At 40.6% G+C, this 17840-nt stretch overlaps 1 protein-coding gene across 2 annotated transcripts in view; it reads left to right on the forward strand.

Moving 5' to 3' along the window:
- The window catches only part of LOC134225946 (rabankyrin-5), a 79564-nt gene extending 63726 nt beyond the window's left edge, over nucleotides 1-15838 (forward strand). For both annotated transcript variants that reach the window (XM_062706404.1, XM_062706405.1), the window contains exons 4-7: nucleotides 8458-8592; nucleotides 8668-8906; nucleotides 13078-15240; nucleotides 15332-15838. In XM_062706404.1, the coding sequence (XP_062562388.1) occupies nucleotides 8458-8592; nucleotides 8668-8906; nucleotides 13078-15240; nucleotides 15332-15464 (2670 nt within the window). In that variant the 3' untranslated portion in view covers nucleotides 15465-15838. The remainder of the gene's footprint in view (nucleotides 1-8457; nucleotides 8593-8667; nucleotides 8907-13077; nucleotides 15241-15331) is intronic.
- Nucleotides 15839-17840: the final 2002 nt, after the last annotated feature.

Genomic DNA, 17840 nt, shown 5'->3' on the forward strand with positions numbered 1-17840 from the left:
ATTATTATATAGTTTTGACACTTGCTCAGTAAAAATACCATATGATAAATTACCTTTTTTATTATATTATCTTTATTTACGAGATTTTCTAGGCCCTAGGCCGTTTCATCTCGTACGTGAAAATCCCTTAAAAAAATATTTTTCATTTTAACTCTTTCCAACGATTTTTTTTCATTTTTTCTTTCCTCTACAAAGTTGTTAAACAAGCAAAAATACATGTTTTCACAACATTGTAACTTTCTTTTTGAGTGGTTTTCACATAAAACGTCTCAAGTTTGTTATTTATAAGAGATAAAGAATCGGCATATTCAGCAAAAATGTTCAGAATAACATTTGCTACAGCTTTGCTGAAGACCCCACGTGTCCATCTCATTTTGGTGGAAAAATGATTTTCTCAACTCGCTTTAGGGGGAATTAATCATTAAACTGTTTTTGTCAAAAGATCGATCGCTCGACACTTTTGGTGGCTTAAATAATAAATTGTGGGCAATTATCGTTGTTTTTAACGCAACAACCAAAAGTAGGCAAGTCGCCTGACGGCATAATATTGGTTAGAGCTCCAATATATGCTGATGTACAACAATAAATATGCTCAACCGCAGCATAATAGGCTAAGGTTTGAGCCATTTACCCTATGTAACAAAATTGCAGCTTCAGAATACTAAACGGCTATTATTTTAGAGTTTTGAGGCATAGCGCATTGTCTTAGGTAAACGGAATAAGGGAGGGCGTAGCCTTCGTGTCATTTGTAGTAGATTGCAAAAAAGTTTGGATATTTTCTCCACTTACTTGCAAAAATGGAAAATTTCCCCGAATGCTTCCAAAACTCAGCTTATAATTTTCCCACATAAGCCGAGAGCTTCTTATTTGAAACCTTCTAGCAGACATATTGTCACTATGAATGGGGTTCTAATTAATTGGTCTAGCGAAGCTAAATATTTAGGACTTCTGCTAGATCAAAAATTAACTTTAAAAATCACATTGAAGGCCTTCAAGCCAAATGTAACAAATATATTAAGTGTCTATATCCACTTATAAACAGAAAATCAAAACTTTGTCTTAAGAACAAACTTTTGATTTACAAACAAATTTTTAGACCTGCCATGTTGTATGCTGTGCCAATATGGACTAGTTGCTGCAATACCAGAAAGAAGGCACTCCAGAGGATTCAAAATAAAATTTTGAAAATGATTCTGAAGTTGCCTCCGTGGTATAGTACCAATGAACTTCATAGAATTTCTAATATTGAGACATTGCAACAAATGTCCATCCCATTCCGTGCCGATAGTTCGAACGAGCCAGACGTGTGTGCTGTGTCTCATCGCGGATTGTGTTCGGTAGTGCGAGTCTATTGTGTGGTGCCTAAGTACCTACGGATCCAAGGCGATCGCTGTCGGCGAGTGAAGTAGCTGCTTCTGGCGACGCCAGTGAAGCAGGCTATTGTTACTGCTGCTACCTACAGCAGCAGGGGCAGATAAGTAGAAACGTTTTCATTGTTCTCCCATCTGCTTTATTCGGAGTGGGACTGATAGAATAAATAAAATTAGTTTTTTTTTAAGTTTTTTTTTTCTGATTAGCTATTAGTCTTAAGTTAACATAAGCAAAATCATCCTTCCACCTTGCGGGGTGAGAATGGAGACAGAGACTGTGGAAGGCAATGGGCCTCCAAAAGATGCAGGGCGCACACGATTGTACCATGCGGCTTCGCCTGGGCCTTGGGTTGTTTACTTTCGGCAGAAAGTGAAGAGCCTAGATTTTCTGGGCATAAAACGAGATTTGACGCGTCGTTTTACGAAGCTTGAATTCAGCCAAATCAACAGGAACAAACTACGTATCACCGCACCTACATACCAGGTGGCGAATGAAATTGCTGGTGACAGGGCGTACAATGTTGAATATTTAGTTTATGTGCCCTCGCGGGAGGTCGAGATAGAAGGCGTAATCAACGCAGCGAGCTTGACTTGCAAGGATGTGCTTGCAGGGAAAGGTCGCCTAAAGAACGCCCTGCAATCTACCGTGGATATTCTGGACTGCAAGGAATTGCATTCAGCAGCCACGGTAGATGGCAAAAAGGTTTATTCCAAGTCAGGCTCGCTTCGGGTGACATTCGCCGGTTCGATGCTTCCAAAGTATGTCGATATAGAAAATATGTTGTTTCCGGTGCGTCTTTTTGTGCCAAGGGTATTTAATTGTACCAACTGCAAACAACTTGGTCACACTGCCGAGTTTTGTGACAACAAACCACGTTGTGGCAAATGCTCAGAAAGACATCGGGAGGAGTTCTGCCGGCAACAAGCAACAAAATGTGCTTATTGTGGTTTGAACCCTCCCCATGGTTTGCAAGAATGCCCTGTGTACAAAAAGCGCACCCAAAAAGTGAAGCGCTCGTTGGTACAGCGCTCCAAGCAGTCGTATGCGGAAATGGTTAGGTCGCAAGACACATCCGCCACAGCCACTGCATCGACTGCTATTTCAGCCACCGTTCGTGTAAGTGATTATTATGATTCCATATCAATTGACGAATTGGACTCTGACGCAGCCGACATGGATGATTCTGCGGAGGTACACGTGCCCGAAAAGAGGAAGCAACCGTCTTCCCCGGGATCGCGCCGTAAGAGAACAAAAGTCATCCATAAAAGCTTGCCAAAATCTGAAGGTAATGGGGGTTTATTTAAAATCCCGAAGCAATCTGTCCCTACTGCTTCTTTTGATCCTAGTTGCAGTAAGGCATTCCCGCCATTACCTAAATCCGATGTTTCGAAGAAACATCCGGCTAGGAGAATCAACGAAAGAAAAAAACAAATTCGCACTTCTAGAAAAAGTATTCCGTCCAAGCGAGGATTGATCTCCTTTAAGGACCTTGTGGACCGTTTTTTGAATTTGATCAATATTCCGAATTCATTGAGGCCAATCATTGACCTCTTTATACCAACAGTAGAAAGTTATCTGAAGCAATTGACTGTTTCATGGCCCCTTCTTGCAGAAATTGTATCTTTCGATGGATAATACGGCCAACACCGAAGATACAATCACTGTGCTGCAGTGGAACTGTCACAGTCTGAAAAATAAATTAGACGTGTTCAAGTTTTTGATTCGCAATTCCGATTGCGATATATTTGCACTCTGTGAAACATGGCTTTCTTCTGAAGATGAAATCAACTTCCACGATTTTAACATTATTCGCCAAGATCGGGATGATCATTATGGTGGCGTTCTTTTAGGGATCAAAAATGCTACTCCTTCTACAGAATTCCATTCCGACTGTTCCCGGCTTAGAAATCGTCGCATGCCAAGTAAATGTGAAGAATAAAGATCTTTGCATAGCTTCAGTGTACATTCCTCCAAATGCCTCTATTAATCGTCGACATTTTTGGAGCGCAGTCTCCCTCCTATCATCTCCAGTATTGATATTGGGTGATATGAACGCACATGGTATTGGATGGGGCGAAACGTATGACGATTATAGAGCGCCTATTTTCTATGATTTGTGTGACGATTTCAATTTGAATATTTTGAACACTGGTGAAGTAACTCGAATAGGACCAAATGGTCAACAAAGCCGTATTGATCTGTCTTTATGTTCAAATTCACTATCATTAGATTGCACGTGGAAGGTAATTCAAGATCCCCATGGTAGTGATCATATGCCGATAGTTACCACAATTAAAAGTAGCTATCAACAATCTGAGCCAGTTAATGTTCCTTTCGACCTCACGAAAAACATTGACTGGCCAAAATTTGCATCGGCGGTAAAAATTGGTATTGAATCAACTGATACTCTTCCACCTTTGGATGAATATCGATTCCTTACTGAGTTGATTCAAAAAAGCGCACTAGAAGCTCAGAAACGACGCGTTCCAAGTACATCTGTCATAAGAAGACCAGCCACTCCTGGATGGGATGATGAATGTTCTAAGTTGTATTCCGAGAAATCTGATGCCTTCAAGGCCTTCCGTAAACACGGAAGGTCCGAGCTTTTTGAAGAGTATTTGAGGCTCGAAAGAAAGCTCAAAAATCTTCTCAAGGCAAAAAAACGTAGCTACTGGCGACGTTTTGTCGAGGGACTATCACGAGAAACCTCAATGACAACACTTTGGAAAACGGCCCGCAACATGCGGAACCGCATTTCCACCAACGAGAGTGAAGAATACTCCAATCGATGGATATTCAGATTCCGTACCAGCAGAACCGCTATTTCGAGAATCAGTCACTGATCCCGGTTCATTGGGTGGACCATTCTTAATGCTGGAACTATCTATGTCTCTTCTTTCATCGAATAACTCTTCCCCGGGATGCGATAACATCAAATTCAATCTTCTTAAAACCTCCCAGATATCGCAAAAGACGATTACTTGACCTGTACAACTGTTTCATGGAGTACAACATTGTGCCACCTGAATGGCGACAGGTGAAAGTAATAGCTATTCAAAAGCCTGGAAAACCAGCGTCTAATCACAATTCATACCGACCGATTGCCATGCTATCATGCATGAGAAAATTATTGGAGAAAATGATCCTTTCAAGAGTCGACCATTGGGTCGAAGAAAATGCATTGCTTTCAAATACTCAGTTTGGATTTAGAAAAGGGAAAGGAACAAACGATTGTCTAGCGTTGCTTTCTTCAGATATACAACTGACCTTTGCGCACAAGGAGCAATTGGCTTCAGTATTCTTGGACATTAAGGGCGCTTTTGATTCAGTTTCCATAGAAGTACTGTCAGGCAATCTGCACAGTAGTGGATTACCCGTTATTTTGAATAATTTCTTGTACAATTTGTTGTCAGAAAAACAAATGAACTTCACACTCGGCACTCTGACAACTTCCAGAAATAGCTACATGGGCCTTCCCCAAGGTTCGTGTTTAAGTCCCTTGCTTTATAATTTCTATGTTAAAGATATTGACAATTGTTTGGAAGGACAATGCACGCTCAGACAACTTGCAGATGATGCCGTGGTCTCTCTAAGAGGTCCATGTGCAGCTGTCTTGCAAGGACCATTGCAAAGTACCCTGGATAATCTGACTGTTTGGGCCAGACATCTAGGGATCGAGTTTTCACCGCAAAAAACTCAATTGGTTGTGTTTACTAAGAAGCGGTATCCTGCTCAACTGAAACTCAAGCTGTTGAATGATGACATCAACCAATCTTTATCTTCTAAATACCTTGGGGTCGTGTTTGATTCCAAATGCACCTGGAAACTCCACATTGAGTATTTGATACAAAAATGCCGGAAAAGGATCCATTTTCTACGTTCTATCTCCGGAACATGGTGGGGTGCTCACCCGGAAGACCTCATCAAACTCTATAGAACGACTATTCTCTCTGTTTTAGAGTATGGCTCCTTCTGCTTCCTCTCAGCAGCTGATTGCCACCTGATCAAATTGGAACGAATTCAGTATCGTTGTTTGCGTATTGCCCTTGGCTGCATGCATTCAACGCATAACATGAGCCTGGAGGTGCTTGCTGGAGTCACTCCTTTAAAGCACCGTTACTGGGAGCTCTCACTTAGAATACTCATCAAATGTGGAACAAGTAACACACTTGTTCTAGATAACTTCGATAATATGCTTGAACTAACTTGTCGTTCAAGATTCCTGAGAGTTTATCTCAACTACATATCGTCAGATCTTTGTCTTCCGTGTTATAATCCCCCTCGAGTTCACTTCACCAACGACAGTTCCTCAATTGTATACGATCTGTCCATGAAACATGCTATTCAAGGAATACCAGATCATCTTCGACAAATATCTATTCCCTCACTTTTTTCTGAAAAATATGAACATGTCAATTGCAACAACAGATATTTCACTGATGGTTCTCGCATCAACGGATCCACTGGCTTCGGTGTTTTCAATGTAGCTTCAACCTCCTTCCAAAAACTTCAGGAACCGTGTTCGGTTTATGTTGCTGAGCTGGCAGCAATTAACTTCGCTTTGGGGATAATTTCCAATCAGCCCGTAGACCATTATTTCATCTTCTCGGACAGTCTTAGTTCTATCGAGGCACTCCGGTCGATGAAACCTGTTAAGCACGCATCTTACTTTCTTTCAAACATAAGAGAGCAGATGCGTGTTTTGGTCGAAAGATCATTCAAGATTACCTTTGTTTGGGTCCCATCTCACTGCTCAATCTACGGCAATGAGAAGGCAGACTCGCTGGCAAAGGTGGGCGCACAGGAAGGTGAGGTTTATGATAGACAATTCTCGAGCAACGAGTTTTTCCCATTAGTCCGTCAGAGTACTCTTCAAAGTTGGCAAAGGAATTGGACACACAACGAACTTGGACGGTGGCTATTTTCCATAGTTCCAAAAGTTTCTGGGCGAGCGTGGTTCAGAGGTGAGGACTTAAGTCGAGGCTTCATTCGCACGATGTCGAGGCTTATGTCCAATCACTATTCACTAAACGCACATCTGTACAGAATAAACCTTGTCGATAGCAACTTATGTAGGTGCGGAGCCGGTTATGATGACATCGATCACGTAGTTTGGTCCTGCTCGGAAAATGACGCCTCCAGAGAGCAATTATTGGATACCCTTGTGGCCCGAGGTAAACAACCCTTCAGGGAAGTTCGAGGTGTTTTGGGAGATCGTGATGTTGTCTATATGCAGGCCATTTATAGTTTTCTTTGTGCTTCTGACATCAAAATTTAATATTTTGTTTTTTTTCTTCTTTCTTCAAAGTTTTTTTTGTTTAGTCTCTGCCTTTTTGTTCCGTAGAGCTCCATAGCTCTTGCCATCCGGAAGATGCTCCCAGTCGAACCATTCCTCGACGACACGCCACATCGTCACTGACGCCAAATGCCCGGATGAGAAGCTGAAATTTCCTTATCCCAAATCCTAAGCCCCGTCCATCCTTAAACATTGTAAACTAACCTCGAGTCACCACGAGTACGCTGGCTCCTTCCCCTCTCTTATTAACTGTAAAATAAAATGATATTGATTGTATATATCACAAAGAACCATGGCTCCGTAAAGTGTTATACACGCCTAAGCCTACCAAATAAACGAACTTGGAAAAAAAAACAAATGTCCAACAAAATAATTTCCAATTTTAGACAAAAATCGTTGCAATCTTCTATTGCAACGATTAACTCCTTGTACCCTTAGTATAAAATAGGTTAAGTTTAGTTTAAGTAGAAAACATTGTAATTCCTACACGGTTTAATTCAACCAGAGGAAATATCCTAACTGCCAGAGGCAATTGAAATGTATTAATAATAACTAAAAATATAACATAGCAAATAAGGATGATAGTGTTAAGAAAACACGGAACACCTAGTCTAAGAGATGAATGCATGTATTAGATAATTAGCAAACAAAATTAGTTAAAAAAAAAAAAAAAAAAAAAAAACGGAGTAAGGGCACTTCACGGTATATGCGAGAATAGCTAGCATGGGCAGCCAGATTTTAGTTTGTAGTAGTTAAATAGGATGCTCGTTAACTATAGCTCCGTACATATTACGTCAATTGTGCTGAACTTATGTTGTTATGTTTTTATCACAATAAAATCAAACTACCGCAACAATAGGACGCAGTTGCCTATCGTTGCGATATTTGTTGAAGGTCAGTCCTATTGTTGCGGTATTGCATGTATTTCTTATGGAGAGCTATATCACAACAATAGGACCTTAGCAATACCGCAATAATAGGCTCAAATGATTTAAATTTTTAATTAAAATGTTGATTTTCATCATTTTGAACGGAATTTTGTCAAACAAAAGCTGTTCTAGTTGTTAATCCGAAGAGTTTTAGCGTACCCACAATTGTTTTTAATGGTATTATATCCAGAATGGACTATTTTAACACTACCGCAACATTAGGGCATACCACAACGATAGGACGTTTTACGGCGAAAGACTTCTACCGTGGGTTTATTCAAAATTCGGAACTTAAAAAAAATGGTTCCTACCAAGTGTGTAGGAAGGTATTCGCTATTACGCCTACTAAATATTTTTTCGATAAAGGTGCCTAATTCTGAGAAATCAAACGTTAGATGCATTATCACATGTGAAAAAAGTAATGATTTCAACAAACATTGAGCGTTTGTTTGATAAAGGCTCAGCTTAGGGCGATGACATACTGAGGCGTCGAGCGATGCGGAGCGCGTTCAAGCACTCGTAAAGCAGAATATCAGCATGAGAAATTCTTTTGTCTTGGACGCTCTCGCGCATGCACATGAGTATGTCTTCGGCCTTAGACTCATGAGTTGGTTTGAAGATTTTGCCGTGATCCCTGGCGTTGCTATGTTAATCGATTTGTTTCTTGTACCGGACAGACTATAGTAAAGTTTTTGCAATCTACAGTGTTTATAATATAGTTGTACCACCCAGGTTTTATACAAATATGTGACGAAGGGGAGAGGGGGTTGGATGGAAATCACAATTTTTCTGACGTGACGTACGCTATGGACCCCTTTTTTTCAATTTTATAAAGTGAATGTTTTTTTTTGTCAATTACAGCTCGCTGAGATAGTGAACAGTTTGTCACCTCAAGGCCATCTTCCACTGGGACTTGCTCTCATGGGTCGTAGTACAGCAATTGCTCAGACCCTGCTGGAAACTGGTGGAGCGGATATCAACGCTTTCTCTTCAGAGGTAAGTAAAACTTGGTCACCATACAAAACTAACCTTCATTATACGGCTGTATTTTGCAATGCCTTATTATTCTAGGGCTGCACCCTGTTGATCGATGCCATCAAAAGAGGCGATGGATTCACCGCACAATTCCTTCTAGACAAGGGTTGTAACATCGACCTGGTTACGAAGGATACGTCAGATACAGCATTGCATTTGGTGTGCACCTATGCCGAGAAGAGCACTGACCCCGAAACATTCCGCGATATGTTGAGCGTTGGAAAACAACTGCTAAAACGCCGAGCCGATACGAATGTTCAAAACATCAGGGGATAGTATGTATTCCATATTTATAGGCTTTATTTCGGTTCCGATTTCCACTGCCTAGAATCGCATATATAATTTACATATGATCGCATATCACTCCCGTCTTTGCTGGATTTCCTATAGGAAACTAGGAACACCAGCAAATACGGGACTAATATGCGATTATAGACAGTCTAAACAATGACGACGGCGAGCTCGGTGGTCTTGTGGCTACCGCTTCTGCCTTATAAGCAGGAGGTCGTGGGTTCAATTCCAGGCTCGTCCCTTTCCTACTTTGTATTTCTATCTTAGTTCTTTCTGTGTTTCACGTTATACCAAAACGTTACTGTTATAACCTTCCACACAATCCCAATACCTCCCGTGGCACCTATGAGAGGTCGTAGAGTTCTCTGCATCTTTCTTAAGTAGGTATCCAACTCTCATACAATAGTCTTGGCTTGTACCACCTACGAATGTGTGCGAACTGCTAAATGCTAATGCTAATGCTAATAGACAGTCTAAACAATGACATCTTGCACACTTAATTTTACTGATTGCCAGAATCCAACAGCCGAGATATTGGTAATAATTTCGACGAATTTCGATAAAATTTTTAAGGAGGTTTCGGTAAACTTTACTGAGTAATCAGTAATCGTTACCGAGAACTCGGCAAAAAATCAACTTTGCCGAATCTCGACTAAATATCGACGATATTTCGAATATTTTGTCTCGTTTTGCTTAGTAAAGTGGAGTACTACCTTGGGGACGACAGGGCAAGATGAGCACCCTTCAATTTTACCCATATTATTATTTCTTTTTCTTTCTAAATAACTGTTAAACTATAGTCCAACCAAAAAAAAATATTATAAAAATAAAATGAATCTGAAGTTGGTGTTGGTAATTCTTGGTGTAAATTTGGATTTTCTTCTAAAAAATCAGCATTAGAAAAAAAGGTTTTTAAAAACATAGATATTTTTTATGAAAATTAATACGAATTACACAAATTACTATATGTCTGAAAGAATATTTTATAGGCACTCAAAAAAAAAGTACAGTGAAATGTTTGACTATGCTTAATGAATTATTGGCAGTGGCTAATTTTCTACTCGCCGCAGCCACATCCAGGCGCTATAGTATATGCACAAAATAGCCAGCAAGAGTTAACTGCCAGAAATTTGTATGGCGAAAGACATCTAACGCTGGTTTTCTCAAAATTAGGAACTTTTCATGAAAAACTATTTGGTACCGGTTATGAGGGAAGGTGTCTGCTACTACACCTATCAAATATTTTTTCGATTAAAGTGCTTAATTTTGAGAAATCGAACCTTAGATGCCTTTCGCCATACTGATTTTAGAAAGTTAACTCCTAGTGTGCCGCTGTAAGCACGCTCAAAGCAGGCGATTCATTAGATTTGAATAATTTATCTTAAATACTAGGGCAAGATGAGCACCCCATTTTAAAACAATCAAATAATACACTCAATATTAAAAATCTTTAGCAAAACCTGCAATTATGATTTACAGTAGCCGTTCGATAACTGCAAAATCAAGCTCTATCTGGAATAAGGGCGAATGTCGCAAGAGAGAATTCTCTTCGCCGATTTCCCCTCTTTTAAATTAAAGTGACAAGTAGATGATTTCGTTAGGGACGATTCAAATATGACGTCCACTACTTTTTGAGATTTCTAGACCCCCCCTCCCCGCTCTGTCACGCTTTTTTGTATACCTAGTATATGCAGTGTCACAAAATCTTAGACCCCCTCCCCCCCTAAAACCTGTGACATCATTGTTGAACGACCCCTTACGGTTTTTCCCCTCAGAGCTAAAGAAAACAATGAAAACTTGCATTCTGAGGTGATAAACCGCGATGAAATCCTCTGCTTGTCACTTTTATTTAAAAGAGAGGAAGTCGACGAAGAGAATCCTCTCTTGCGACATTCGCCCTTTTACCAGATAGAGCTTGAAATGTTTACTTTTCAGTAAACGAATGCCGTTCGATAACTACAACGCATTCTAGACTTCAAACGGTTGTCAATCGACGTCAGATGCAATAAAAGTGCATCTAAATGTGCAGCGCAATGCAGCTGTCATTGAGTTTGACATCAGTTTGAAGTTTAGCGGTCCGATAACTGCAAAACTGTTGCAACTATCGAATTAAAAAGCATTGCAGTTAAATGACTTGCAGTTATCGAACGTCTACTGTACTATGTGCCAAGCCAGGGAATCAATATTCGTGCAACGTCTAACAATATACCCTTTGTCGTCAACAGATTTTGTTACTGACAAACGCATCTCGCAACAAGTATTTATCAGAACCCGAACACAATAATGCTGTCCAATGAACAGCTCGAAGTAGCTCGAAGTTGTTCCCGTCCTGCTCGTTCTTTTTTGTCATCAAATGGACATGAGATGGATGGGAATAACTTTGAGCTACTTCGAGCTGCTCATTGAATAGCACTAATATGACAAGAATCATTTCCCTTGCATGCCCTGAAATTTCCGGAAAATACGATGCTATTTTTGTAATCAGTTTGATTCTAGACTATTTCCATAAAAGCAAAAACTACTATAGCATAAAACCGAAATTTCCTGTAGAACTAAATGCAAAATAACGGAATGAAAAGTTAGCAACAAAGTTGTCTTCTTTTTTGTTGCTGACAAAATTTTACGTATCTTTGTCATTATTATCTCCGACAAAAACAAAGCTTTGTCGTTGGTTCTCTTTTGTCGCCTATTTTGCATGTGCATCCAAGAAAAATTGATTCCCTGCTATGCGCTAAATCTGTTGAGTAACGAGCATTATCAAATTTACTGAAATTTTAAACTGATTTCGGTTATCCAATGTGATTTTGATGGTATCAATGAAAAACAATCCCAAAAATAGTTTTATTGTTTTTATTTAGCCAATGCGCATTAAAAGCTATTATTTAATAATACAATAATTTAATAATCAGTTAGAAAAATTGATTTTTAGGAGGGTGCCCTTCTTGCCCCGTATGGATGCTCATCTTGCCCCGTAGTATATTTGAACCAGTCAAAAACAGTGTTTCAGTTAATTAGCATTAGCATTAGCATTAGCATTAGCATTGTTACGGTGTAATTCGTAGATTGGACACTAGTGATACTCATGTTTTACTTTTGAGATCCTTATCTAGAATGCTATCAGAAATCAAGAAGGGGAGTGGTCCTTGATTACAGTCTTAAACAAAAATAACAAAAGCATGAGGATTACTACTCCTGGCCACGCCCATCTTCACCGTAACTAGGGAGAGGAAGGAAGTGTTGATGTAGTACTTACTTAACGAGAGGCCACCGACTTAGCGACACCCTCATAAGTACCACGGAGTTGGATAATGAGGAAGGTATTCGTTGGGTCAGGATTTGCCTGTAGCTGGCAATGTAACCGTGGTAGATCTAACCCCGTAACACACCACGTAAAGGTGTCTACCCAGCATTACGGGTCAGTCAAAAACAGTGTTTCAGTTAATTCACATTTATCGAGATTACCGTTCTTTTTAAAACTCGCGCTTTAGTCTAGATGTTAGATAGAATGCATTAAAAAAAACTCGTATTGTATAGAAAAGCAAGCTTGAGAATGCATTAAGTATCATTCTTAGTGTGCTCATCCTACCTCGTCCTAGCCTACAATTTTTATTTGCGCAACCATTCGACCAAAAATAATATAAACACTTGTCATCTATTCCTCGTATCACTAAAAAGAAATGCAGTGTATCGAAACAAAGTTATCAAATAATATGTTTGCCTATTTTAGCCGAGATTCGGCATTTATAATTAAATGTCTACTAAGATGATGTACATAATTAATTTTAAGAATATCGGCTACAATAGGCCGAAATTCGCAGAGCTAATTGCCCAGAAGTATTTATATTCCAATGGGAGCTCAGCAAACGAATGCTGAAGATCAGCTAATTTTTCTTTGTTGCTGGGCTAACTAGCATTTTGTTAGCTGAAGCTCAGTTTAAGTTTTAATGGTGTGAATACATACCGAGATACCCGAGTTTGGTGAATGAAACTAAGCGCGTAGGAATCCAATTGATTCTTTTGAGCCAATACATATCGTGGCAAAGGATTCCGTTATCGAAAACCAAGCAAATATCGTTTGCTAACCATCCTGTACTATATTAAATATTAAATTTTATCTGTTTTTGATTAAAACCCGCTATACAAACTCATTTTCAGCACGCCACTTCACATCGCAATCACCTCTCAGCATGTGGATATGGTTGACGAACTGCTAAGTGACGAAGTTCCCAATCTGGACACCAACATACGCACACTGGAAGAAAAATGTGCCTTGCAGTTTGCTCTTATGCCACCTCATACCGAAGGCCCTCCTTTCGATTTGGCCCAACGTTTACTGCACAAGGGAGCAAGACCCAATCCAATCAATTCTGATACCGGCGATAGTCTGATCCACATGTTGGCCAAGAGTAAACTGGAAGAAGCGGCTGTGTTTCTGGCTGACTTTGCTAATTTGAACCACATTAACAAAGCTGGACTTGCACCGCTTCACGTGGCAGCGTCCCAAGGCCTATCGAATTTAGCACGTGCTTTACTCGAAAAGGGAGCATCGCCCAACTTACAATCCGTAGTATCCGATCTGAAATCAGCTCTACATTATGCAGTAGAGGCGAATAGTGCTGAGGTTATAGCGGCCTTTATCGAATACATGGAGTCAGCGGTAGAATCTACAGATAGGGTAGACTTCAACTTGAAAAATACCCTTGGTGATTCACCATTCAGCCTAGCTCTTTCATTAGGATACAACGAACTGGTTCCTCTGCTAATAAAAGGTGGCGCAGACCTAAACGCTCGTAACGGACAAGACATGACTCTGTTACATCAAGCGATTTTAAAAGAAGACTCCAAAACCGCGGTATTTCTTCTGAACCAAGGGGCTGACATGAATGCTTTAACGGCAGACCAAGAATCGCCTTTACAATTAGCAATCCACTGTCGATTGCCGGAGGTAGTGGATGCTTTGTGCATCCGAGGAGTATCCTTCAGTGCACCGGATAACAAAGGCGACTGTCCTCTTTGGTCGGCGCTACAATCAGAACAATTTGAAATAGCATCTGTGTTGGTCAGGCATGGCGTGGACACTGACTGCTGGGGCCCAGGACCCGACGGATGCCTTCATACCCTGTTGCACCGTGCCATTGATGAAAATAAGGAAACGGCCGCTCAATTCCTTATTAGAAGTGGCTGCGATCTCGATTCTCCTCGACAACTAGGCCCACAAGGGCAAGGAGGCGAAGAAGCAAAAGATAAGGCATCTCCACTTCATTTGTGTTGCCAGTGGGGACTACGGAACGTTCTCCATACATTAATCGACCATGGAGCGAATGTAAATGCTGTCGATTGTGATCTGAAAACACCGTTACACGTAGCAATCGAAAACCAACACGAAGAAATCATTGGCATTCTGTTGTGTCACCCAGGAATTGATCTTAAAATACGTGACAAATCTGGCAATACGCCGTTTGCGGCGGCCTTGCAAGTGAGAAACAATAAGGCCGCCCAGAATATTCTGGAACGCTTGCCGAATGCTGCAGAGCAAATGGATCAGAGAGGTCGTAATTTTCTCCATTTGGCCATTATGAGGGATGACCTGGAGTCCGTCCTATTTCTGCTATCGATCCACGTAGATGTCAACTCTCGGGTACACGACGTTAATCAAACACCTCCCCTCCATCTTGCGGCTGGTTCCGAAAATGAAATGCTTATTAGAAATCTTATTCTGGCTGGTGCTCGCCTCAATGATAGGGATGCTACCCAGAAAACTGCCTTACACGTTGCTGCTGAACGCGGTACGATTGGGGCTGTTTCCGCCTTGCTACAAAATGGTGCCGACTTCGACGCTGTCGATGGAGACGGCAACAATGCTCTCCACATTGCCGTCCGAGAAGGCCACATATCCGTAGTCCGTGAACTGCTGACTGAGTCCGAACTGAATGCTGAAGTAGTCAATATGAAAGGCCGAAATCCTTTACATGAGCTTTGTCGTTGTGGGAAAGATAATACCGCTGCCGGAATTCTAGAATTATTTCTGGAGTGTATGCCAAAGTATCCGATCAATACTACTGACTTGCAAGGAAACACACCACTCCTGCTAGCATACATGCGAGGACAGGCTCAACTTTGTCGAATTCTGGTGAAGAATGGAGCCTGTATGGGAGCGGAAAATAAGGAGGGAGTGACGATCTTCAGCTTTAAACTAGCCACCAATCAGCTTTTGCACCGATTGCTAGACGAGCTGCCGCAGGAATCTCAGTGGGCTACATCCGAGATGTGTCAAGAGTGTGGAACAAAATTCACCCTCACTATGCGGAAGCACCATTGGTGAGTAGAAGTTACTATGTAACCCTAGCGGATTCATCGTTTAATGAACATTGTATATTTTTTTATTTATATTTTAAAACTACACCCATAGCCGTCATTGTGGACGGAACCTCTGCAGTCGTTGTTCCAACAACGATGTCCCGATCATTAAGTTCGGAATCAACAAGCCTGTTCGAGTGTGTTGCGTTTGCTTCGAAGTTCTGCAAGTCGGCAGCGGGACGTAAGTTTTAAGACAGTGTTTTAAGCTTTTCTCCATTTTAGTTTTTACACATTTACAAATTAATTAAGAATATATAATTGATGCAAAACCATAAACTAATTTCAGTGCTATAACAAATACTGATTGTTGACTAATATGTTGTAAAACACGAGTTCTTCAAAGTATAATCGGAAAACGATTAGGAAGTACATATGATGATATTTTTGCATTGTTTTGATTGCAGTTGCGTGCACCGTTGATAACGCCAACACTTGTGTGTACGGTTATCTGTGCGAACATATTATAATTCTATTATATTGAATATACTCGAGTATTTATAATTGTATAACAATTTTCGAATATCCGCATATTCTAATAAAACTGCAATACAAAACACTACTGCCAAAAGTTATGTTATTTGTTCAGTGATCTATCACATTCAAACTATTTAGTGATAGCCCTGAATGGCCGAAACGAATATATGACAGCAACTCTCCGTGGATGCGTGTGCACGTGATCTCCGATAACGATACCAGCAGAGAAATTCGGAGACGCATCATGGCAGGAAAACGTACGTACTTTGGACTCCGTAATCGCCGCCGTACCAAATTGACTATCTACAAAACGCTTATCAGACCGGTAGTTATTTTGGTATATTGGATCCGCTCCATTTGATATTACAACACATTATCCGGGGACTTTAATATTGTCCTATGGCAAATGTAATAAATAATAAATAATAAATAATACATAAAAATATGGCAAATGTATATAGTCGAAGTAAATAAACAAAGTACATCTTTTCGGAAAATTTAGTAAGTAATAATCAAAGAATGAAGATTAACATAAGAAAGATCATACGCACAGCACACAACAAACATATTTTATTCTTGAAGATGGGCAGACCCAGAGGTGGGCACCACTTGTCGCAAGCACGCTGTAGTTCACAAATGGAGCGTTCTTACGCCAAGTGGTGCTCTATCAAATATCAATAACTGACCCCGCCAGTGGTAATACTTCACGTGCTTCATTGCTAGATTTATGAAAAGAGCATTGAAAAAATACACATTTTGAAATTAAAGTTTATTAAAATTTATGGATTTCTAAAGACCATGGTTTTATTGGATTTTCAAAAATTTTCCTCAGAATGCCACGTCGATCTCAAAATCTCAGAAGCTTAATTTAAATTTGTTTTTCAACCATAGTTCAATAACGGGTCAAATCGTACATTTAAAATCTCTTCATTATTTTAATAACTTTATATTTTTTAAACAAATGGTCCTACAAAGGATTTCTAAGTTTTGTGAGTCCAAAAATTTCATCGTCTAGGAACCTATTAGATTATTTTATATCATTCTATACAATAATGTTGTTGTAATTATCAACATAATGTTGTGACCCTACTTGTAACTCACTACCCGTTCCCGAGACGCCGGGTACCTTCTCGTGGTGGGTTACTTAACATGAGGTACCATGGTCACATTCCTAGCTTCTGGCTGATCCAACGAATACCATCCTCAATATCCTACTCCGTGGTACTTATGAGAGTGTCACTCACTGGATTCTTGCTAGTATTTTTTCCCTTGATTTCTGATAGCATTCTAGACAACGCTTTCAAAAATAAAACTTTAATTTGCAATTTACGAATTATACCGTAACAATGCTAATGCAACTTGTAGCTCTTTACCCAACTTCATACAAGAGTCACTATTTGGTCACTTTTTCTGCAATTGAAAGTCACTATTTGGTCACTTTTTCGTCATCGTTGGTCACTAAAGTCACTATTTTGAACGGCATTTATCGCTACCAGCCCTGTACCTGCCGGATCGGAAACGAACACCATCTTTGCAGGGTTGCTGTCCGGCATTCTTGCAACATGTCCTGCCCATCGTACCCTTCCGGCTTTAGCTACCTTCTGGATACTGGGTTCGCCGTAGAGTTGGGCGAGCTCATGGTTCATTCTTCGCCGCCACACACCGTCTTCTTGCACACCGCCAAAGATGGTCCTAAGCACCCGTCTCTCGAATACCCGAGTGCTTGCAAGTCCTCCTCGAGCATTGTCCATGTTTCATGTCCGTAGAGGACAACCGGTCTTATGAGCGTCTTGTACATGACACATTTGGTGCGGTGGCGAATCTTTTCGACCGCAGTTTCTTCTGGAGCCCGTAGTAGGCCCGACTTCCACAGATGATGCGCCTTCGTATTTCACGACTAACGTTGTTGTCAGCCGTTAGCAAGGATCCGAGGTAGACGAATTCCTCGACCACCTCGAAGGTATCCCCGTCTATCGTAACACTGCTTCCCAGGCGGGCCCTGTCGTGCTCGGTTCCGCCCACAAGCATGTACTTTGTCTTTGACGCATTCACCACCAGTCCAACTTTTGTTGCTTCACGTTTCAGGC

Source organism: Armigeres subalbatus, chromosome 3, assembly GCF_024139115.2.
Source record: "Armigeres subalbatus isolate Guangzhou_Male chromosome 3, GZ_Asu_2, whole genome shotgun sequence".
In the NCBI taxonomy this organism is placed as follows: Eukaryota; Metazoa; Arthropoda; class Insecta; order Diptera; family Culicidae; genus Armigeres; species Armigeres subalbatus.